This window comes from Lagopus leucura, unplaced genomic scaffold (assembly GCF_019238085.1).
Source record: "Lagopus leucura isolate 7727_CA_CO unplaced genomic scaffold, USGS_WTPT01 Super-Scaffold_73, whole genome shotgun sequence".
NCBI classification, from domain to species: domain Eukaryota; kingdom Metazoa; phylum Chordata; class Aves; order Galliformes; family Phasianidae; genus Lagopus; species Lagopus leucura.
The window spans coordinates 15,791,700-15,817,302 of NW_024962252.1; the positions used below are offsets into that span (position 1 = coordinate 15,791,700).

At 34.2% G+C, this 25,603-nt stretch overlaps 2 protein-coding genes across 6 annotated transcripts in view; one reads left to right on the top strand and one right to left on the bottom strand.

Moving 5' to 3' along the window:
* The window catches only part of MCPH1 (microcephalin 1), a 120,817-nt gene that overhangs the window by 21,117 nt on the left and 74,097 nt on the right, over positions 1 to 25,603 (top strand). For both annotated transcript variants that reach the window (XM_042889177.1, XM_042889186.1), the window contains exons 9-12: positions 946 to 1,058; positions 10,198 to 10,235; positions 13,325 to 13,487; positions 19,406 to 19,483. In XM_042889177.1, the coding sequence (XP_042745111.1) occupies positions 946 to 1,058; positions 10,198 to 10,235; positions 13,325 to 13,487; positions 19,406 to 19,483 (392 nt within the window). The remainder of the gene's footprint in view (positions 1 to 945; positions 1,059 to 10,197; positions 10,236 to 13,324; positions 13,488 to 19,405; positions 19,484 to 25,603) is intronic.
* ANGPT2 (angiopoietin 2) overlaps positions 22,399 to 25,603 on the bottom strand; it is a 42,726-nt gene continuing 39,521 nt past the window's right edge. For all 4 annotated transcript variants that reach the window (XM_042889204.1, XM_042889225.1, XM_042889196.1 and 1 more), the window contains 2 exons: positions 25,076 to 25,206; positions 22,399 to 23,666 (listed from right to left, as the gene is read on the bottom strand). In XM_042889204.1, the coding sequence (XP_042745138.1) occupies positions 23,506 to 23,666; positions 25,076 to 25,206 (292 nt within the window). In that variant the 3' untranslated portion in view covers positions 22,399 to 23,505. The remainder of the gene's footprint in view (positions 23,667 to 25,075; positions 25,207 to 25,603) is intronic.

Genomic DNA, 25,603 nt, shown 5'->3' on the forward strand with positions numbered 1-25,603 from the left:
TGCCTGCTAACAGCTTGCTTGATTTGTTTACAAACTGTTGTTTGAAAACACATTTTGGACCCTCAGGATATTTTGGATAAAAACAGTGTGTTCTAAAAGCTCTCATGTTTCAGTAAGAAATATAAAAATATAGCACCAGTGCTTCCGAAATATTTCTTTGTGTATTCATAGAAATGACAAATTTTAAACAAAAAGCTGAGTTGCTCATTCTCTATTTGTGATTAATATGCAGTACTCAAAATATCAGAAATTACAGTTAGTTTTATAATTAGTGTATTTGGAAGATGAGAAACTGAAGGATAAAGTCAAGTGCTCATGTGTCATTTTTCTTTTCGTAACTGATACAATGGAAAAATAACTGGGCTCCCCAGTACAAAAAAGACAGGGATCTGTTGGAAAGAGTCCAGCGGAGGGCCACGAAGATGGTGAAGGGCCTGGAGCATCTCTCCTATGAAGAAAGGCTGACTGAACTGGGTCTGTTCAGCCTTGACTTTTCAAGACTGAGAGGAGACCTGATCCAGGTCTATAAATATCTAAGGTGTGGGGGGCACAATGGCGAGGCCGGACTCTTTTCAGTGGTGAATGGAGACAGGACAAGGGGAAACGGCTGGAAACTGCAGCATAGGAAGTTCTGCACAAACTTCTTTACAGTGAGGTGACGGAGCACTGGAACAGGCTGCCCAGGGAGGTGGTGGAGTCTCCTTCTCTGGAGATGTTCAAGACCTGCCTGGATGCCTACCTGTGCGACCTGCTGTAGGGAACCTGCTTTGGCAGGGGGGTTGGACTCGATGATCTCTGGAGGTCCCTTCCAACCCCTACAATTCTTTGATTCTGTGAACTGATGCAAATTTTTAAGTTAGATTTTTTTTTTAAATTGTTCTGAGCTCTATAGAGTGTGGCAGTTTCATTTCATGTTTCTAAATTTGTATTATGTTTGCTTTCTAGGTGATGAAAATCACGTGTCAGAGTATGATGTTACTTATGGTTCTTGCAAAGTTTTTAATGAACAAAAGAGTAAGCACAAAGGGATGGTAAGAAAAACCAGAAGACTCCAAAAGGTCAGTTTAACATATTGTTAAGTTCTTTTTGAAGAATCACTGAGTGCCTTTTTACCTACAAACAGAATATGCATGATGTATGTATGTTAAAAAAAAAAAAAAAAAAAAAAATTTCTAAACCTTACTTTCTTTGAAATATTATGTGAAAGGTGCTCAAAAACAATTTATATAGCCACTGAACTCAGCCTTCTGAAAACGTGTGGTGGCAGTCATGTCACTGCATTTTTTTTTCATATATGTATAGTAGATCATTCACTATGGCTGTCTCTGAAGAATATTCCATATTTCTTCTTATATTCTTATAAGCTCTTATACTTTTATAAGCTCTTATATTCTTATCGCTCAGTCTGGATAGGAATAAACAAAGTGAGATGACTGGGCCAGCACTGGATCTTAAGTTTACTTTGTCTTCTGAAAGTTATGTTAGAATTAAATGTAAAACTGATAAGCAGGAAAATAAATAGAGTTTTTTTCATCAGTACTATAGTAGCAAGGCGTACAATTAAAATGAATGCTGAATTGTTTAAAAAATGGGTAGTCCTAAGGCACTGAAGGATGTAATGACATGAAACAAATTAGACAGATGTTTCATTGTTCTGTAGGTGGAGTTTTGAAGAGTTTGATCAATTTTTTTTTAATCCTTTTACTCTGAAGTTGTGAGCAGATGCCATTACCAGGCTCTTCAGCCTTTCAAGCATCTTGAAGATAGAATATTATTTTTCATGGCCCAGTCATCTGCTCCTGTTCAAAATTACAATTTGACTTCCTGCCTGTGTCTTATTGCTTGTTATTTTTTAAACTGAGCTGTGGATATGTCCCTGTTCATTGCAGGGGAGTTCTACTAGATGGCCTTTAATGGTCCCTTCCAACTCAAACAATTGATTCTGTGATTCTGTGAAAGTGTTCACCTTCTTCTTCTAAATACATACAGTCATATCAGTTGTAAAACTAATAAGAATTATATAGAACATATAAATCAACCTCACTCTTCATCTTTGTCCTACAATAAACATTTCAAGAATGTTTCCTCATTAAGCTGAAACACCTGTCCAGAAAAGTTTCATTTCCTGTAACAGAAATCTTATGAAAGCTGCTAAATATGTATCCATAAACAGTCAGTGGCCATAAGGCTGTCTGTGAGAAGGACGCTTGGAGGTTTGTTACATTTATTGGCACTCATTCCCACTTCTGAGTGTTTACACTACGAGAGCATCGCATTGTAGTGCTAGTTTTTTGTTTTTTTAATGAAGGATCCCAACATAACTATCACACAATGAAAAAGAAGAAAAAGCAATAAGAAGTTAATTTTTAGTTGTTACCCTTTTTCAAAGAAGAGTTAAAACTTTGGCTTTACAGAAAGTGGGATGTTTTAATGTTTCTCCTTGCTTTGCTGGTTGCAAAGCCTGCTTTGTGAGGTGTTTGCTGGTAACAAACACTAAGCAGTAACTGAAGAAAATTCATTTCAGTGTTTTCAGATAGCTTCTTTCATATCCATCCATTTCACTGGGGTGATTTGATTTGAATGTCTGTGACACAGGAACAAATGCTTTATTTCTTTTTATAAGTGTGCTATTGTAATTTTAAAGGTTTCCAGTTGCAGTTTGTGCAAATTAATATTGAGACAGTGTTGCTTTTTTCCTGGTTGAAACATGAGAAGAACTTTACAAAGTGTGTTACATTTAATACACCACTTGACTGCACTGAAAAACAGCACTTGCTATTTTCTCTCCTTCCAGCAATTGTCTGTTAATCTGTATTACACAGTTATTAATGTTCAAGATCTCTTACTCATAATTTATATGCATACATACATACAAAATTTATAAAGCCAGTATAGGAAATCCCTAGGAAATTCTTATTGAAGAAATTTTAACAGGATAATGTCTTGGAGTGAACTGTGCTAGGTATCTACATTTTTATAAATAACTAAATTACAAAGCTTCTCTGGTACCAGTCAAACTTCTTTCAGGAAGCTTCCTAAAAACAAACCAAACATGATGTGAATTTTTAATAAATATAATCACATTTTTGCAATGGTTGCAGCTTAAACATTATAACACTTTGCCTAGTGTTTGATGAAGTGACAGTGAAGTTAAGTTAGAAAATATTTCCTTTCTGAAGCAAAAATTATGAAATTCTTCTGTTTTGTCTTTTGACAGAAGTCAAAATCAAGAATATCTTTGTTTAGCTGCTTCTTTGTCACAATTTAGATTGCATTCCAATTTCCTTTTCTATCTATACTATTTATATAGACTTGCTTATTTCGCACTTTAACACTGAAGACTTCTAATCATAGCTACTGAAATTACATAAATTGTAAACTAAGAAAAGCTCTGAAGACAAAGCAGTTTTAATGACAATCCCAGACATGTTAGGGGAAGATAATAAATACTTTTAGGAATCTTTAATGGAACAAGTGTTTTGTTTAAAAAGAAGGAAAAAAAAAAAAGATAACGAACAGTAACAAGAGTTTCTGTGTGTTGTTAACATTGAAGTCTCTAAAGGCGGATCAAAAAACACGTTTTAAAAAATGGTCTGTATGTAGTTCCTCTAAAACTTCCTAGTTTTTAGATCAGTCATTGAGCACAGTTCCAAAACTGACACGCTCGTTCAATCAAGACATATACTCTGATTTAATGCCTGTGAATGTCAGCAGGTGGCTTCCCTGATCCAGAAATGTCAGTGTATGATACTGGTGCGGGGATAGAAGCAGTCCTTTACATACTGTGGTGCAGTTTTCGAAGTTTTCATGAAATGAAATGCATAATCGAGGGATAATTATTAAGTATCTTGATAATTAAATTATAATAATTAATTTAATAAAAAATTAATAATATTAACATTAATATTAAATTTAATAAAAATAATTAATTTAATAAACAAATAATTAAATAATAATTAAATTAAGTATCTGATAATTAAAATCGCATTTTGTCAGAGAAGGCAGTATGGACTTCATAGAATCTATCTGCAAAAAAAAAAAAAAGAGTTCTTCCATGATAGTCAGGAAACATTGATGGTATGGACCAAATATCTGTCGCTGTAATTTTAGGTGTAACTCTTTTGATCCCAGAATGTTTGATGTTCACAAATTGCCATATATGTCCTATATGAAGTAATCCTGAAAGTGCCTGACTAACATTAGCTGATGGCAACTGAATAGTTGATTATTGTTTAAATCTAGTTGTCTGCTTGGTGCAGCATAATATTGAAAATAGGAAATAAGATTTTGAGCAATCTGCATTGTGAGACAACACAAAAATAAGAGGATTTAATGTTATGAGTCACATTATCTTTATTGGAGTGCCTGAAATAGGCCACTGAATGGAACATTGAAATCCAACAGGAAAGTTTATTTTTACGGACGAGACACAACTTATGGTGTTGCTATAACCAAAATGTCGCTGTGTTCATTAGTTTGTTTCAAACATTCAGAATTTATAGTAATATTGACATTCAAGAGCAGAATATAAATGAGAAATGTTAGTTATTGTTTCATACAAATGGAATTTGCAGATACTCATTTGATAAGATTCAAGAGATACAACTTCCTCTCAACTCAAGTTCAGAGTGTTTCCTGCTTCCACAGGTACACTTACAGCTACTGTTCACTTAAAAATTTGCTGTTTAGAAAACTGGAAATGTACCAAGACAGTGATATAGGTCATTGTTAACATTGCAATTTGGTAACTGGGAAATTGTTCCGCAGTCTTCCATACCAAAAAAAAAAAAAAAAAAAGTGGATATGAGTAAGAAAGAGAGCAGAAAATCCTAGAATCACAGTTTCTGTGATGTACATCTATGTCATCTCCATACGTTTCCTTAGAAGTCTATGGCATTCTTGAATCTGATGGTGGAAGATGGATTGAAGATGGATGGCTTAGGATGACTTGACTATCTGAAACAAGTGGGTTACAGTCTTGTCAGCAGAGTATTTACTGAATTTTGCATTCTTAGATCACAACACAAAGCTAAAATTAATCCAGCCTTGATTTTTTGGGGACTTCAGACTGCTGTTCAGGAGTATATTCACCAAAAATCCCAGTCTCCTCGCTGTATGCTTGGCAATCTTCAGAACATAAATCAACCTCACCACGTCAATGAAACTGCAAAATGCTGTGAAATCCATCCTTTGTTGAAGAAATGAATACGACGTGGATTTTTTTTTTGTTTTGTTTAAAACATGTTAGCTATTACAGATGCATGTAGAAAACAGAAAATATCAGTTAGTTGTAAAGTATGTCAGCATTAGGGTGAAATCAGTCTGAAGCTGTTGATCAACCTTAATCTTGCCAACAGTATTTCTAGGGTTCTTTGGCATTGAGGGAAACGTAATTCTCAGATATATAATTTCATTTTAATTTTTTCTTGTTATAGTTTACATTGTATGTGTTGTTTTTTGTGTGGTGTTTGTTTTTTTTTTTAACCTTCCTCATAGTAGTTCTGATTTGGTTAATGCTGGTACATTTTTCACATCTCATTAGCACCAAAGCAGAGGTCTTGCTTTTTAGTCAGGAAATTACAACTGTAACTCAATTTGCAGACAGAGAAAACTGGAAAAATGTCGTTATCAAGAACTGATGATAACTGGAGTAAGGCAAACCAGAAAGTAAATTATAACTTTGAATATTCAATGTTTAAAACTGCCAAATAGAAATAATTCACTATAATTACCAATTATTCTCAGCTGTGAGCCACTATTATATGAATAGAATAAATTAACATAATTTATAGATTGTTTCTAAAAACAGCTTTAAAGTTTTGTATCCTCTCCTTCAAACTTCCCTAGTAAAACAAAAAAAGAATAAGTGAAATTAACCCAATCCTTGATAATTCACATGCTGCATCTGGCTCTTTTTTGGCTCCTGTACTTGTCAGAGGGAAGAATGTGACTCCTAGAATACAGCTGTTAAGATCAACAGAATGCATAGGAGTTCTGAATCTATTTCAGAACCATCTGATGGAGCTACAATAGCCAAAAAGTAAAAGGCTAGGAAGACTACAAAATGCTTGTCATAATGCTCTCGTACTTTCCCTTGCATTATATTTGCATATGAATGCACTTCTTCCCTTTCCCTCACATTCCAAAAGAAGTCCTTTGTCCCTAGCATACTGGCCAAACTACGCATCTTGTTGAGTTCTGAAGTTGAAAGTCTTTTTTTTTCACCCATCACGGTATACATTTGATCTTATTAGAGTATTTCAAAGCCCATTTCTTTCAGAACTTGTCAAAGGTGTAAGAGAGCATTCAGTCTAAGGAATACACGATTCAGAAGTTGTATTTATTCCTTGATGTCCATCCTTGGAAGAAACCAGAGGTCTATGTTCTTGACCCAAACATCTCATGACAGTTTTTGAAAAGCAGGTTGTACAAAACAAGGCTTTTCTCTTATTTTCCTTCAGCTCCAAGAAGCACCTGCTTAAAGTTAGAAAAAGAAAGGAATACATTTTGAGGTTGGATGCCTCTTTTGTGATGTGGGGCGGTTCAGATACAGGATGTATCACGCTGTGTTTCAAGAATTGAAAAAAATAACAAACACTGCTTTCTTTGAGGTATTGAAATGCATGTTATGTATTTCATAGGATGTGGAGAAATCTTGTTGACAGATTCTAAAAAGAAATATTTAATGCAACTGTAGTCTTAAGAAACATATAAAGGAAAGCTGAGGCATGTAAATGTTCTATAGGAGTCTTAATACAGCCTTCATTACAGATCTAAAACACAATCCAGAAATAAATGTGCTCTCATTTAGAAAACAGATGTGCAACTCCTCTTGATTGAGAGAAAAAAATGATAAATTTTAAAAGGTCTTATTCATTTAATACCATTTTTTCAGAGTTGTATTAATAATAATCCTGCTTCAAATGTGCATTAGAATACATAGCAATGCTCACCAGATGTCTTTTTGCTAATCAGAAAAGAAAATGCTAACTCAAAACATATTTTGCAATAAAAGAAAAATGTAAAATAAAAACAGGCGCAAGTAGCATTGAAGAAAAATTGCATAGCAAGAGAGGGAAGAAAGCAATTAACTTGAAAAATGTACTACTGAAAATTAAAACAATTTTGCTAAGTTTTCTGTTTGGTAACTGCATACAAGTGTATTAAAGAGAACCGCTTGTCTAATTGAAGCAATAAAACAAAATGTAGAAAATGACCCCCCCTTACTTGCAAAAATATGCAGTTTTGAATGAAGATGAAAAAGTAGTTTGGAAGAAATTAAACTTATCCCAATTTCTACCTCCTGTATGCATGTTTCTGCATTCTTGAATCTTTGAATGGTGCTGATGACACTGACAAAACATCACCCAGAACATTCAGTATACCATCTTGTTTGTTGTGTGCTGTAGCATAAAGGCTGCAGTTAAAAAGCAGAGTTTTCAGGGTCATGTCAGGCTGCAGGTTTTCCAAGTTGTGTGGGTACAGTATTTTCACTTCCCTGAAGATAGGCACTAAGGAACTTCTAATGAACATTTGTTCTCTGAAGCTGAAGAAACAGCTGTAGGATCTCAAATTGCTCTGGCCTTGGTTTATGTAGTAAGTCTTTTAACACAGCTTTGGCAAAATCAGTAGTCTGATTAATAATGTTTTCACTGTGTTTATTTTTTAAACATGTGAGAAATTTTTCTGCACGTTCTGAACAGGCACATTAGGATCTTGCTGTAGAGCTAATACTACACAAGGACCCCAAGAAACTAGTGCAATTATTTTGTGTGGATTTAATTCCAGACATCAAGTCAAAGGAGAACATTATGGTCATGCTGAAGCATACGTGTTCAGTATTGACTGGGTTTCAACCCAGAAAGAGTGGAAAGAGAATATGTTGCTTCAAAGCCATGCTCTGTGCCTTTATAGGATCCCTTAGAATTATAGATTCCAGGATCCCTTGAAGTTGTGTAGATCTAACAAAATGTGTTTTGACACTATGAGGTACATCCTCACTACTGTATAGCATAGCTCCACTTGTAGTGCTCCATCCCTGGAGGTGTTCAAGGCCAGACTGAATGGAGTCCTGGACAGCCTGGTGTAGTATTAAATGGGGAGGTTGGTGGCCTTACCTGTGGCACAGGGTTGGAGATTCATGATCCTTCAGGTCCCTTCCAACCCTGGCCATTCTGTGATTCTGTGATTTCAAGCTTTTCAGGCTAGCAGTATGTTAATAATCAGCATTCCAAAAATACTGAGTAAAATTTATCCCAAATAAGTATTTCAATTTAAAATTTTCATCCTTTCATCATTTGAAGTTTTATTCTGTTCTATAATTGGTTATTTTTGCCTTTTCATAATCAGTGTATCAAATGAACATTTCAGTTTGGAAGTACTGTAGAGCTTACTGTTGAGCCTTTACATTTATTTCTTTACATTTACATAATACTGTCTGAGCAGTTTTTTTATCATGAGTTTGAAAAATATTGAATAGGCTGAATAATTTGTTTCTCAATAATTTATAGTTTCTCAATATTTTATGGGATTTATGTTATTTATCCACTTCACCTACAGGATGATATTAGCATCTATACATTGTATTTATCATCTTTTTAAGTCATCTTGACCATGTAATGTTTCTGAATAATGTTTTTTGGAACGAAGCAATAGTGCAGAAGTAGAAGAATAACAGGAAGTTTTCCACCCAGAGAGTGGTGATGCACTGGAATAGGTTGCCCAAGGAGGCTGTGGATGCCCCATCCTTGGAGGCATTCAAAGCCAGGCTCTGGTCCGCCTGGTCTGGTGGTTGGTGACCCTGCACATAGCAGAGGGGTTGAAACTGATCTTTATGGTCCTTTTCAACCCAGGCCATTCTATGACTCTATGATATTAGTCTTCAAATGTAATTCCAAAGAATCCATCTGTAAATAAGACAAATTGCTTGAACACTTAAGTGGACAACAACTCTGTACTGATAAGAGAGGACGGATGGTGTTGCATCATAATATCTTCCTCCTTCTGTTCTATGATTCATTGCTGAATCTTTCTCAAGTCATTTTTGAACTGTGCTATCAAATGTAATCTCAATACATTACAGGAAGCCAGATTTTATTATATTGGAGTGAGGTTAGAAATGGAAATGAATATTTGTTATGGAGTGGTACCTAGACAAGAAACTTGAAATTCATGTCTTGATTTTTAAGATTAGGAAGAGTTGTTTTGAGATTATTGTAGAAGTCAATTGATCTACTTTTTCTACAAAACTAAAATGCTAACATATACATTCTTGTACATATTTATGTAGTTACACGTAATCCTTAGGCTTTTCTTACAGGATTATGTCATGTTGATCATTTTATGTTTGTCTGATCATTGTGCTCAGTTTATGTTTCTCTGATACTGGTAAATAATATTCTGTCCTACTTTTGTGCATGGTGGAGGCCTTATGTTTATTACTGATGATGGAAGGATACCTCTTCTTCTGTTTTCTATAGTACTAACTCACGAAACAATGATTTAAAATCTGTGTGAGACACTCTGCACATAAGCTAGGGGATTCTGCTGGGACTATGCTCTCTAAGGTGACTCAGTTTTGCTCTTGTATGCGTTTTTGTAATCTTAGCTTGTACCTTGTTAATTATTACTCAGTCAACTTTTATTCGTTAGGCATGATTTAAGAGTGAAATAATGTATATTCTTTAAAATAAGCAAACTCTTGTTTCTTCAGCATCTCAGACAGATTTTGTCTTTCTTTCGTAAGAAATGGAAATCATTTTAAATTACAGGGTTTCTTTGTTGTAGTTAAGCTACCTTTTCATCTCAATCTGATCAAGAAAAGAAGAAAGCAGAAGACAGTAAATACTATTTATTTATTTATTTATTTATTTATTTATTTATTTATTTATTTAGTCCTGTGCTTGCTGTGCTACTCTTGAAATCTGTCACTTTGTTTTAACTGATGAAAAACTCCATTTTTGCTTTCTCCTACTGGATGCTCTGATACCAGACATTATGAAGGGGTTTCTTTCCTTCCACATCCTTAATGTTTAATATTTCTAGTATATATGTCAGTTAGTACTGCCTCTTCCCAGAATGATACTGTAATTATCAAGTAGTTCAATCCTTTTAATAGTACGGTTAATCAATTAAGTTTTTTCAAAGTAGAAATGTTTTCAGGCTTTTGATGTTTTCTTGTTTGCTTCATTTTTTTAGCCAACAAGGACACTAGTCATGACAAGCATGTCTTCTGAGTAAGTATTAAAAAGTATTAAGTATTAAGAAGTATTTTTACTTTCTCATTAAGTTTAACTTAAGTTTTTATAATCTTTTCATCTCTATACAAAAAGGAATTTGTCTTTGGGCCATACAATAAAGTACTTCATTCTGTCATGCTGGCTAGAAGTACCTGTGTATATCATTACTAACTACACTTTGTAAGAATGTGTGCGTATCTGTGCTGTTATGGTGCAGACTGGAATAATGTTTCCATTGGCCTGTAGGTGAACTCAGCAGGGCTTCGGAGCAATAAAACCAAAGTCAATCAAATTTTGATTTTTTTTCTCAAAGAACTGTAAGAGTTTTTTGTAGTAAATAGTCTAAGGATGGAGTTCTGAACATGGCTTTCTCCCCATATGTTATAACTGCTTCTATTAAAAAGACAAAAGAACAAGAAGTCTTAATGATCTAAAACACCAATTTAAAATATTGTCATTCATATCTTCTTTTTTGCTGCTGAAGAAATACCAGTTCTAGGCTTTTCAGCCATTTTGTTTCAAAACATTAGAAGCAACTGCAGCTGTGTGTTTGTGGAAGAGTTAATATTTTTCTGGCAGGCTCTTATCATTCTCTTAAAATTTTTACATCATAAAGACTTCCAAGAAAAACAAAATTATGTATTTTCTACTGTATTTTCCTACAGTTTTTTGAATTATTTTTCAAAACTTAAGGTCTTATTTCTACTACCCACAAATCTCTTTCAGTGCTGAAGTAATTAAGTCATGCCAGTTACATAGTAAGCAATCTGAAACAGTACTTAGTGGCAGTCCTCTTAGAAATACTTTGTAAATGGTAGCAATTAACCAGTATACTACTATAAATGTCAGAAATGTAAAACAGTAATAGTATTTTTCTTGTATTTAATATGAGTTGTTTCTATTAATGCCAAGACTACAAATGCATTTTGCTAATCATGTCATAGAGGATCGTTGTGAGGGAGGGAAAGATAATAGCTACAGTCCTGATAAGGATAGTGGAAAACAGGCTGCGATGTACCTTAAAGGAGACCGCAGATCTTGACAGCTAGGGAAAAAATGTTCTTCTGTTGAAAGAGGTCATTAATAAGTTACTTCTTTTATGTTGATACATGCTGACTTTTCCTAGAAACAGTGTACTATTTCATAAAATAAAAATGTCTGTTGATTAAAAATTTGCTTTTCTTCAGAACTTTTTCATCAATATTTTGCTTCTGACTGTCCGCAGTTAAAGGGATTAATCATGCTATAGTGAAGGTGAAGGTAAAGGAACTGCTTCTGAAAGAACTAAAAAGCATAAAATAGTCCTCAATAGGACTTGAACTGGCTCAAATCCAGTTCTAATATCCAGTAGCTACAATTACAGAAGTAGTTCATTAGAAATTTTAAGATGCATGAGTTCAGTGGTTTCATGGTATCGGGTTTTGAGAATATTTTCAGTGCTGCTCATTGATACGCAGCCAGTAGCTACCTATTTTTCTGAGTCACAAATTTAGTGAAATTTTGCTGTAATTTTTTCAGCTGACTGAAATACAAACTGCTGAGTTTTCAGTGCAGTTGATTAAGATACCTTAGATTTGAATGATGTAGAAGAGGATTCTCTCCTCTCACCTAAGAAATTTCATATGGACAAGAAAGAACTATAGTTTCAGATATTATATGGAGTTGCCTCTGCTGAGCATTTAGCTTAGGCAGAGTTAGCCTCTGTGAGTAGCAGTGTTGCAAAAACTTCACTTGTAGGCACTGTCTAGTTAAAAGTCTTGTAATAGTGAATATTAAACATATAGTCAAGACCAAAATTCACACTTATCAGTGGCAGAAGTTAGGCAGTTAAGTCAGTGATTCAGTTTTTAACTGTGTCTACATATGCTATCACCATTTGACTTCTGTGAAGTTAATTTTTGACACTCTTTGTTTTTACTGTTCCTTTACTTGTTTAAATTATTCATTCATTTATTTATTGTAAAGAGATTGCTACACTGAAGATGTTTTATTAGAAAAATAAAACCACTGCAGAGGTTTTATTAGAGTTCCTCTAAGTAGCTAGGATATTTGGGGATCTATAACTGAGCTCCTTTTGATAGAGTAAAATGTAGTGAGAATCAAGTAACCCCCGAGGCTTCAGAGGATGTTCTGTCTGTTCTCATTATACCTGTTTTTAACCTCAGTGTTTTACCTGTGACTTTGTTCAAGGTTGAGCTAAATTGTTTTATTTTATGTAGTAAGTTATAGACAATTTCAGTAAGTCAAAGGGGGGAAAAGAGAGGGCACTGGCATTGGGCTTTCCTATATTATTTATAACAACAATCTTTAGTTAAATTGTTCTGATTAAATTGTTCCTATGCAACAGCTTTTTTCTGGGGATACCAAGAGCTCATTGTTTTCATGATGAGGTATTATGTGCCTCAGTATAACCTACATGTTAGAGAACTCAACCTAGCATTCCAGTTTTAGGTGGCCATTCTCTATTTTATATGGCAGTCCATGTGGAGGTAAATTTATTTAAAGATAAGTGATTTTTACAATTGAAACACTGACTCAGACATAAAGATATTAAGCCAGAACTTTAAGACTTCTCTCTAAAGTTAACATACAATTTTATTTGAATAATGAAAATATGGTACTTCCAAATGACATCCTTTGAAGAGTGCTGCATCCAACTGTTTACATTTCTTAGGAATACTTCTTTTTTTTTTTTTTTTTTCTTTAAAGTACAACAGAAACAATCAAGAATGAGCCTCTGTTGTACTAGGCATTATACACAAACAATATGTTAGATAATTCCTGACTCAAAAAAGCTTCTATTTAAACAAGCAAGATAGATATGGGGTATAAAAGAGCTTTGATATGCAAGTAGATATGATTGTGTGCTGACAGAAAAGGGTCTGTTTGGACTCTGTGGAAGGGCTAACAAATTTTTGTCTAGCAAATGGGTCAAGTCTGAGCGAGGGAAGGATAAGAAGGGATTAGTGAAAAAATACAAGGTACAAATGTAAGAAAATCTGAGATAATTTGTATGTGAATGTTTGCTTCCACAATCCTAGCTATCCTCTCAACATTGTATCTTTTTGTCTTTGTGCTCTTTTTAGGAAACAAAGTGTAGTAATTCAGGTGGTGAATAAACTGGGAGACTTCATGTTCTCAGACGATGTATGTGAAACAACAAGTCATGTAGTTACAGGGAGTCCTCGTCGTACCTTGAACGTTATGCTGGGAATTGCTCGTGGGTGTTGGATTGTTTCTTATGAATGGGTAAGAAATACATTCGAATTTTACTGCAAAATAAATTATGCTTATTTTGTATAGCTGGAATGTCAACCATATTTTTGTCCATGCTGTGCACAATGTTGCAATGTTCAGATACTCAGGCTTGGAGTTAGCTGAATTTTTGAAAATTTGTTTTTTTTTAAAGCTCTGTGTTACTATGGATGTTGTCTTTCAGTATTTAATCTGACCAAAATATTCCTGTATTGTACCTCAATGTTTATTTTAGAAATGCTTGAAATCTTTCCATCCAATGGTACATGCATTATTTTTGGACTGATTAAAGGCTAAACAAAGCATTTTGACTCAATGTTAGCCAAGTCACATTATTCAGTTGGAACTTTTTATATGCTGATTTAATATGATTCTGTTTTGTTCTTAAATGTGTATTGTGTTCAACATTGGTAAACATGAAGAGGAATTTTTAGGTATTTTCCTGCATGATGAAAACCATTTAATAATAAGGAAAGCTTGTATATGAGTAATTTGGAGGCTGTATAGTATACAAAAATGATTCCCAGATATCCACATCAAAGAATCACTGCATAACCTCAAATTTTTTTCTGGACTACCATGTCTTTACATGTTACTGGTAGCTGTTTCTGTAAATAGAAGATAACTGTGAATTTCCATGCTGCTTTGGCTGAGATATAGTTACATACACTTTTTTCATAGCAGCCCATATGTTGCCATGTTTTAGGCTGATGATCAAAATAGTGTTGATTACACATCACTGTTTTAGCTGTTCCTTAACAATACTTGCACAGCATCAAGACCTTCTCTTTTTCTGTCATTACCACCAACAAGTAGATTGGGAGAGGACACAGCCAGGATAGCTGATCCAACCTGACCAAAGGGATAGTCTTATATTATAGTCATATAATGTCATACTCAGCTATAAAATAAAGAGAAAGCTTTCCTAAAGCATCCATTGCTTGAAGACTGACTGGGTATCAATTATCTGGTGGGAATGATTGCATCATATTTGCATATTTTTTGTTTATTTTTTAAATTTTATTTTATTTTATTTTATTTTTAATTATTTGCATATTTGCATATGGGGGTTGTACTTGGGGTTTTTTTGTCTTTTTTTTTTCTTTTCTTTTCTTTTTCTTGCTTTTGCCCTTCTAACTCTCTCTCCCATCCTGTTTTTGGGTTGGAGAGAGTTGAACAGCATCTAGATGGGAGCTTTGATCCAGGATCAAACCACCTCAGAGATCAACTGCAAGATAATTAATTTGACATCACAGATGACAGACTTTCACTTTTCCTCATATTTTCAGAGCTTCAAAATATAACTGTTGGAAATAGATATTCATCTACAGTAAGGGATTGTAGAATAACTAATTTCTTTGTTCCTTTTTTTTCAATAAATACTTTAAAATCATAATATGTATGTAGTTATTTAAAGAAGCTGTTGTGATATCCTTTGTAGTTTTCAGAAGTTCTTGGTGATTGACTTCCCTTAGAATAAAGGATATTGCATGTTTGATCACTCTAGTTAGCTAGTAATGTGCCTTTATGTCTGAAAAAGACCAGTAGCATCTTTGTCTGCTTCATCATATCTGTGCAAAGGGGTTCAGTTAGACAATCTGGTTAAATAAATGTCATATGACATATGAGCACTTTTATTTCTGATTATGTTGCCTTCCAGGGAGCTTACTACTTGAAGGGAGCTTACAAGCAGAAGGAGGACTGACTTTTTACATGGTTTGATGGGTATAGGACAAGGGAGACTAGCTTAATGGTTTTAAACTAGAAGGAAGTAGGTATAGGTTAGATGTTAGGAGGAAATTTTTTACTCACAGGTTGCCCAGAAGGGTTGTAGCTGCCCCATTTCTGGAGGCATTCCAAGCCAGGTTGGATAGGATCCTGGTAGCAGCCTTTCAATATCTAAAGGGGAGCTACAGGAAAGAAGGGGACAAACTCTTTAGCAGGGCCTGTGGTCACAGAACAAGGGGAAATGGCTTCAAGGTAAGGGAGGGTAGATTCAGGTTGGATATAATGAAAAAATCTTTTACAATAAGGGTGCTGAGGTACTGGAACAGATTGCCTAGAGTTGTGGTTGATGCTCCATCCCTAGAGACATTCAAGGCAAGGCTGGATAACGCCCTGTGCAACTTGACCTAGCTGTGGTGTCCGTGTTCATTGCAGAGGAGTTGACCCTCAGAGGTCCCTTCCAACTCTAAGAAATCTATGATTCTATAATTCTAAGTCAGAAGCAAACTTTCAGCGACTTAAAATGGAGAATTATTGCTTTTGTGTTCCTGAAAACTGAATGTTACTGTTAGTGCTGACCTAATTATTTACTGCAGTCTGTTCATGAATCTGTATCTGTATCTGATTTACTTTTTTATCTAGGAAAGTAGATATGATGCCTTTGTACTCAATTCCAGAGCCACGATAGACGAGCATTAATCCCTCTTCTGTTGAGATAAACAAAATTGATCTCTAAACAAAATTCTGTAAATACTACAAGGATTGATGGAGGTTATTACTGCAAAATTGGCCTGGAAAATAAAATGGGATTTCTTAATCATAATTAATCTTTTGGGGTTGTTTACTCTATTTTTGTTTTCTGTCAGTTACTCATAGTACAGACATCATTTCAGTACTATACAGACATGATGTACACATTATAGAGCTTGGTACATCTGTTGCAACTTGAGATTACTTATGAAGAAATTGTTTTCATGCAGCACGTCTCAAAGAATTGTGTTAAAATTTCCAGTTCTCTTGGTTCAGTTCAAGTTGATCATGAAATGAAATGGCTTAGATTAACCAGTCTATTTGCAATAAGTATATACAGCTCTAAGTATAAAGCTAACAGATTTCAATATTCTCATTGTAAATTATGAGTATTAGTTGTGAAAAAGTATACATAAGTGCAACTTAAATTTTATATCTTATAATGTTACAGTCTTAACTGGATGTTTTTAAATAAATGTACTTTTCTTGGCTAAATAGAATAATGCATTATTATATTTCAGATTACTTTATAAATCCTTGACTTGCTGATCTACTCAACTCATTTTTAGATTTGGGATGCTATAATGGCGATAGAAATTATTTTCACCTTTTGCAGCTGTTGCATTTTCAAATATTTGGTTGTGAGTTTTCTGAAAGTAAACATAATATCATTTTGATTTTTGTAATAGTGAAGTTTAACAGTGAGAATAAATGAAGATGCACACTTTATTCCACGGTTGTCTGCAAAATTGAACACCTCTACTCCCCACACAAGTAAAACACTTTTCCATATCACACAAAGACTAGCTTTTGTAGCAGTTTTTTTAAGAGGTTGCGGGTTCTCCTGTGTAGTGGAAATGCTAAGTCATGTCCTGAACCAGTGTTGATTCCCACCTGGTGGGAAGGCAGGGCCAACCCAGGGGAGTTCAGGTGAATATAACACACCTGACTGACCGGAAGGGGTGAAACTAGGATCCACACCTTCCCAGACCTCACTTTAGAGTTGGCTTTGGAGGTATAGGTATCTTCCTGGGGATCCTTGCAAACTTGAGGCCTTCTGAAAGTAAGCAGATTCTTTCCTTTGTTCTTTCCTATGTTCATACAGCTGTTGCATTTGAGCAAGTCCTCTCTTGCTGCAGTGTAGGACCTTGCTGTTCTTCTGTCATTGCTGCTTTTCCATCATGAGATGTCCTGAAAGTTGTCAAGCATAAACTACTTTAGACTGCAAACTACACAATTTGTTTCTGAAAGCATTAAGATCACTTTCTAAATTCAGTTTGCAACTTGCCTCTAGTAGTACCACAATTTGGGTAAAATAGCTCTTTACAAGAAAGTCACAAGCCTAATTATATGTTGGGAAACAAAATTTGCATTACTACCTAACAATCAGTCTGCTTAGCTTAAAGTCTCATTTTGTGAGCTGTAATACTGTAAAGTATAACATGTATCATGCCAACTTTTGTCCAAGTGGAACATCTCATAGCACATATTTTTTTGAAATAAAATGTTATATTTTCATTGGAAACGAATAATATATGGATTTGCATGGCATTTTATTCCAACAGAATTAATTTAAGAAAAAAGGGGGAGGGGGAGAGGGGAAGTTACAGTTATTTGTGAATCAGGCATGGGAGAAATTCCACCTATTGATGAAATTAGATTTGTTCTAAGATGAATAATGGCAACAATTTGATGATGCGTGGCTGTGCTAACAGTAAGAAATAGACTTAATCTGTTTGAAATGACTGGAGAATTATTATGCAAGTGGGAAATGATCCCAAGCACATGGATTTACCTTCTCATGAAAATCCATGTACCCTATTTTTTCGGTATTTATATATTTCTTGTTAACATAATGCTACTTGTTGCTGTAGGAGCAGTAGGTATTAAGTAGTTATATTTTTAAAGTTGAATGTATAGATTGTCATTGGTGGATCGTAATTTTTTTTGACCTGTAATTAAGGCTTGCCAAATGGTAACTACAGAAACGGTATTGGGAAATAAGAGTATCTGTAAAAGGGTAAGGTTGTTGAATCGTGTGATTGGGAACAATTTCGCAAAGAATTTACAGGTCTTTTACACATATGGGAAGCTCTGTGGCATCAGTTCTTGCTGAAAAAGCCACTGAGGAAAATAAAATTTTCCACCACCGTGCCCTCTAGAATTTAGGTTATCCAGAAATCAGTAGGAAAACACCATTGATATGACATCAAGGCAAAACCATGGTAGGAACTGTAAGGATAGTCCTCTTAACAATGGAAGGGTAGTCACTGAACACTCCTTGCAAGATTTTTGAAATTACAATCTGCAACCCAAAATTATATATATATTTTTAAAAATCACTGAAAAAAAAAAACGTAAAAAAAAAAAATTTACTTAAAAAAAAAAAAAAAAAAAAAAAAAAAAAAGTTTATTTCAGTGATTGAAAACAACCATTTTAAGCAGCTGGTAAAAGATACCTAGAATGAGATCACAGTTCAACTACTATATTCACTTGCTCATCACCTCAGTAGAGAAACTTTCTATACAAGCAAGAAGGAGTTCCAAGGTAGATAAAAAAATGTCCCTGCATAGATTAAGTATTCATTAAGTATTAAGTATTTTTTAAGTTATCCATCTTGTGATGGCCCTGATTAAGAACAGAAGTCTGAAACTTGTCCAAAGAGTTAGGATCACAAATCTTTAAGGGTCACATTCACCCAGCATTTCAGAGCTCAGTCAAATGCAAACGATTGTGTATTTTCCAGACAGTCAGTACTCTGTGATGGTAGGAACCTTTTTATTTGCAGTCTATAATGTACAGCTGGCAAAGGAAGTTAGCAAAGAGAAAGTCAGCTTTTCTTCTTTTCAGGCTGAAAAGAATGTTGTGTAATCCTGGTCAGTAGTAGGAGTTGATATTGGACATCTTCAGTTATGATCTAGATGATGGATGGAGGGAAGCCTCAGCAAACTTGCAGATAATACAAAGCAAGGAAGAGTGTTTGATATACTCTAAGAGTGTGCCCATTCAGAACAACCATGACAGGCTGGAGAAATGAAGCAACAGGGAGGCCCCATGATGTTCAGTAATCAATTGAATCAAGAGAACATAACTCATATTATATGGGAAATGTTGACATTCTTCCCTTTTGACTTCCTGTTTCAAATCTTTATTCTAATGTGATATATAATAATGCAAAAAGTTGACTCTTCTAATAAATATCCTTGCAAGGTATTGAAGTGTAATGTGGCTATACATAGAAATATGACAGGTATTTTCATCATTTGATTTATTCATACTTTGAGATTGCTTGATTTTACAGAGAATCATTTTATTTTAATAAAAAAAAAATATCAAGCTATCTATTGTAACTGCATTATTAATTTCTTTAATAAACTCAAATGGTTTGCTTTTTTAGAAATTATAGGTTTTCTACTTATTATTTGATTTATTTTAGGTTCTGAGTTCTTTGGAATTTGGGCACTGGATCTCGGAGGAACCATATGAACTTTCTTCCAACTTCCCAGCTGCTCCTGTAAGTTTAATTGCCCTTTAAGCTTGTTAACATTCTTTTGTTTCTCTGAGAAATGATTTGCCCTGTACACAGGTTTTGTGAGTGAGAATGGCAGATAGAAAAAAAAACCAAACTGTTAAAGAAAATGCGGCAAGGAGTTATTTTCTACATCGTCTTGTACTTTTTGAAGTGTGTACAACCACTAACTTCTAGAGAATTCTGCAAAGCCTTTGGTATGCATAGAAAATACAAAAGATTGATTCACCAGTTAAAAATTGAATCAATTTGCTTCTTTCTTAAGTACAAATGCACTTTAATTTGTGGCTTATTTGATTACTATCTTCACTTGAATGAGATACTGGAGAGAGATGTTATTGCCTTATGAGATGTCTCAGGTCATGGTGTCAATGTTTTCAGTCCGGAAATGACTTTGAGGGTGTAAAATTACTGTAGGCTTCTAAAACTTTTTTTTCCTGTCTTTAATTCTCACAGTACTGTGTTACAAACTAATGCAAAAGTGTTTTTGTTGAAGTGTGATGTATCTGTGCAGATCTAAGTGTATCTGCACATGTTGTAGTGGATTAGACACTAATTTAATTTTGGATATAAAATATTTTAGCAGGTTAGTAGTTGATTGCTGTAAGTTTGTCAAAAAGTTTTCACATTTTCTATTACACTGTTGCAGCTAGATAAATATTTTCTTATCTGCTACTTGTTTCTCAAAGTTTCTAACAGGCTTTGAAGAAAGAACATTTAATTGAGGTTGAATTTTATTACTACCATAGTTGTATTGACTGCTAAGGAGTTATTTTAAATGTTCTTTCTAAGTCTGTATATTTTTGTAAACTTATGTGTTCAAGGTGAAGTCTTTATTTCATGATTTTAAGCTCTAAGTTCTCAAAGTGTAGGGAATCTGTAATAGTTTTCCTGAAATAAGCCCAAAGAAATTAATCATCGATTACAATTTTGTATATTTTCCTGAAGAATTCAGTTTTTATATAGCAAATACATGAATGGCAGTGTTTAATGTGAAGAATATATTAGCATGTTCTTTTCCATTTTTTCTGCATTTGTACAAAAAAAAACCCCAACACTATTTCAGGCCAAGCTGCTTTGAGTTTTCTGTTTCTTCTCAGACCACCTTGTCTCCTAAGTATGTTATCAGTAACAACTTGCACGGCATTCTTTGGAAGTGATTCCAGCTGGTGTCAGTTTCTGGATTCTGTTTACAGTTTTTATTCCCAATGCAGAACTTCAGAAGGGTGGAGAGATGGTGAGGAGATAAAATTGAAGGATGTATGCATTGCTTTTTTGCAGGGTGCTTCTGTTGAGGAACAAAGTTGGTGTTGAAAGTCATACTTCCATCACCTTCCCAATCATTCCTTTCTTGAGTCATTCTGGAGTCAACTGTAATAGATACCTTATATTTAAAGATAAGATCATAATATAAGCTTGGATGGAGTTCAGACGTCCTTTCTTATTATTTCTTAAGAAGCAATATGGAAAATGAAAGGGTATTCTACTTCTATGTACTGTTTATTTGATTACAAGCAGGAAGTAAAGAAGGGGTTATATTACTGATGTATTCTGATTGTTTGCACCGAATCCAAAGAAATTGTTGCAGTCATCTTCCTATAGTATTCTTTCTAAAATATCTTCTTCTTTCTTTACTTTGATATTTCTAAGCAATGCAATCTCATTTAGATAATGTGATGATATCACTGTAAAACTTACTCTAAAATTTTACATTCATGTTAATGAATAACTGCTCTAGTTTAATGGTTGGCAACTTTGCCCATGGCAGACAGGTTAAAACTAGATGACCTTGAGGTTCTTTTCAATCCTGGCCATTCTATAATTATATTTTAAAAATTAATTAAATGTCTTGTTAAACAATTGATCTGCTAAAGATCTATCTCAGCATCTTTGATGAACTGTCGTCAGAAGGAACCTTTTGCTTCATGTTTTTCCCCAGCAAATTGAAACTAACTATGCAGTGTACAGTTTTGTACCTTTGTTTTCTTACTAAAACAATGACATTTAATAATCAGAAGTTGGCATCTTTTTTCTTGGCCAGGTTAAGCATGCGTACTGTGCCAGACTCCACTACATTTTGTTAGAAGATTTTTTTTAGATTATTGGGCTGAGTGTGTATGTTTATTGTCGCAAATATTGGGAGTATTTTCTTTAGTCGTCTGATGAAATGCAGTGAGGGAGGAAGCATGTTCTTTCCATCCCAATTTTATGGAATCATAAAATATCCTAGATTAGGTAGTTCAATGCCCTGTTCTAAGCAGATCTAATTAGATGAAGATACTCATGGACTTTTCTGGTCCACCCTCATGGTATTAAACAAATAAATAGAAGTCCTGCTAAGTAGAATTTCCCAAATTCCAATTTATGTTCACTGTTCCACTACAGTACTCCTCCAAGAAGGGATCTGGCTCTGTCTTCTCTGTATCAGATAGCTGTAGACAGCAGTAAGGTCTCCCCTTCCCCTTCTCTGGTCCAGGTAGAAAAATGCCATCTCTTTTTTGTATGTCATATGCTGTAGCTCCCCTACTAGATTGGTCTTTACTTTCATGAATTTCTAAGAAATTAATTTTGTGAAGTGTTCTTTAGACTGACATCTGTATATCCTTAAAAGTTTCCAGGAGAAATAATAAATTACTTGAACCGTGATCTTAGATGCATTGAGATTATTGTGCGCAACTCTTCAGATGACGATTGTTCATTTACATTTATTAAATTTATTTAGAATCAGTTCATGAGGTAATATTGAGAGTATTTTTTATCTCTGATACTCCTTAGTAGTGGAGATATACATTTTTGGTGAAGAAGAAAGGTGGTGTTGCAAGTGGTAGAGTACTCTGATAGCAGTTTTAATGACTTCCAGTATGAAATGTAATAAAAAAAAAAAAAAAAGAAAAAGCAAATGTTACCCAATAGATGAATTTATTCACATTGTGTCATACACAGAGGGCCTACTTCTTCATGGAGAATTTTGAGGAGGGGGAAAAAAAAAAAAACAAACCAACATTATGTTCTTAGGTAACCTTCATATTTTTTTCCTGTTTTTTCAAATGTACTAATTTGTTTCTTACGACACAAGCATAAATTGAATTGCATCAAAGAACATCCACATAGTTTTTAGATTGTTTTTACAAAATTTTTAGATGGACCATGGTACCATGTGATAACTGATTGTGATAGGCAATCAGGCATCTGGTGTTACTGTTATTGTCTCCCTTTATAAAATACTGGTCAGTTATTTTATGGATACTTGACAAGAAAATAAAAAAGTGCAACCATCAGAACAATGTAAAGAAACTCATACTATATTATAACTTGCAGGGATTTTTCTAAATTAAAGATAGTGATCAATAAAACTGGAAAAAAATAGTGATTTTGTACATGGCATTTTCCAAGAATAAATGCAAAGTCCTCTGTTAAATAAAGTAATACAAACTATTGGAAAAAATCCCTGAACAAGTGTAAGAAGTTAAGAGGCTATGGGGGAGAGAATGTATTAAGTACTATATTAAGCTAATTACAGAACGATATATTTTTATGTACATAAACAGCAAACATACTCAGAGAGATAAATAGTTCTAGATCTAGGTAAGTTTTATATTAGGGTAATGTTTGAAGTTCAGTGACGAGGCAAAATGCGTATTTCTAAAACTATTTTAGATATTTTTCACAGTTCCAGTTATTCACTAACACATACATAATATAAATGATCAGTAAAACACAGTCCTTCAGTTGTCTGACAGTTTCTTGGATATTCTTTTTATTCAGTCATTTGGCCAAATCACTGTTATATCGGGTTGGTGCCTTAGGCTTTGTGTCTAGTTGAATAATATGCGCTTTAACTGATCAAGACTATTGCAATTCAAGGATTGGAATGAGCTGATCTCTTCAGAATGCTAGTGCATGTTTTCTGGGCTTGAAAATGAGAGTTGCAGATGTGTTTATATGCTTGGCAAGTAAAGTCTTTGAAGACTATACAATACAAAATTCACATAAGAATGCAAAAGCATTTAGAAATCTGCTGGTCGAATCATCATAGTCGTGGCTTTGAGAGAGTATCCCGAGCCTTTCCAGTAGTACCACTTAATACCATTGAACTTGTTGTTGTTCTGTCGTAACGGATAATACATTCCATTGAGGTTAGAAGGACCACATGCATCAAACCACCACCCTGCAAGACCAGAACACAAAGATAAATACCAGCAAATGAAAATGTCAGCACAGATAATTTTTAAAATAGCATACATGAAGCTTTTAACACTTTATTGTCCCAACATGAGAAACAAATCCAAATCCAGCATTTCGTTCTCACGATTTTGAAGTGTTAATATAAAAGATTTACCCCCAGCCCAGTATGGAAAGGTATTAATTACATATTCTTAAAGCTTAATGTAATTCCTAGGAGTTTAAAGTTGAAAAGGGAAGGTATTCAATCTACTTTACTGATGTCAGCTATTATTGACAATTGAAGGGTAGAACTTTACTCAAACTGTAATGATATTGCATTTTCTTTGCTTTTCATCTGCCCTTTTGTAAATTCTTGTCCTTCACAGATGTTAATTCCTTTCTTAATTGTTTTTAGAGGATTAATTCAGTTATTTGTTTTAGTTCTATGTGCAGATCAGTTCAAAACAACTGTGTTGCAAATTGGTAAGGAGGAAAAAGCAGCCCAAACTTATTTTGCATCTTTATGGTCCTGACCTGTTAGTTGGTCATAGGGAAAATTTATTTTTATTAATAAGATAATATTTTTATTCTTCTGTTATGAAGGCGATAATGTGCGTGTTCTGTTTTACAGGGCAGCAGTCCAATTATCTTTTTGGATCAACTGAAAGTCTTTTTGTGCTATAGGGAAACAAAGCATTTCTTAAGAGATAACAGGAAGAGAAGTCAAACTTACAAAAGCAGTTGTTTGCACTACAGAATGTGGAAGGCCAGATTGACAAATTATAGAGTGATTTGTGTAGCTAAAGGTAAAAACTTCATTGAAAATTCCAATAGCTTATGAACAGTCACTACAGAAGCGTAGATGCCTCTCATGTGTTTTACCTTTAATGCATGTATTGACATTTCATAATTGTATTGAAATACATAATTAAATACTTGTACCCTTCTGCAGCACGTTCCATGTATTCATCAAGTCTGGGAGTTTTCTGCTCCTTTGAATAGCTAGAGAATAGTTAGATTTGTGCCTAGACAATCAAGAGCCATTTCAGAGACTATCTCTAAAACAAATTTTGAGTGCTTTAGGTGTTTTGATGTTTGGGACTCTGTTATCATTCCTTGAAAGAAGAATATGCTGCTGGTCTTCTTAGTTTCACAATCAGTCTTTCTTGTACTCTAGCTTGAGAGGCTGCTTACTTTTTTCTCCCCAGATTTTAACTTTCCATTTTACTTTAACCTCTGTCAAATAATATTTGTCAGAATATTTCATTTGGAGTCACCACACTAGTGTTTCCATCAGTTCTGGACTTCTTCAATAATCAGAATTTACTAAGTTGAAATTATCACTATTTATCTCATAGAGAATTCCAGTGCCAATAAAAATAGGAAGACTGAGAAACAAAAAAACATTCCTACCTCCTGTTAGCATTTGTGAACATTTGCAAATACATTTGTCATTGTCTGCATCCTTTGTGCTAAAATCATTTCCTGGTTGGCTTATACTACTTATTTTCCCTGCTGTCCCAGTAAGTCCTTTAAGGTGGATCCTGTAGAAGTGAGGAAGAGAAAGGCAAATATTACATTAAAGTTGAGCATTCACTGTTGTGAATGGTATCACAGCATTTTTTCATGAATAGAAATGGTCATCATAATACCTTGATGAACAGCCTCCATTTGTAGAAATGAACATTTTGTTCACGTCATATTAGAAGAAAACAAGAGCGGATAGATTATAAATTGTTTTGTATATAATTTCTTAATGTTTCTTAATATTTTAAGTGCATTGTTTGCATTTTTTAATCACATTTGAGAGCTTAACAAAAACTTTTTTTGTTTCTATTTTGCTTTTAACACAATATGGCAATCTAGCGTTACAACTTTGCAGCTACGAGAGATAGGAACATCTCCTTGACTTTCAAATACAAACTAGTACTGATGCTTTAG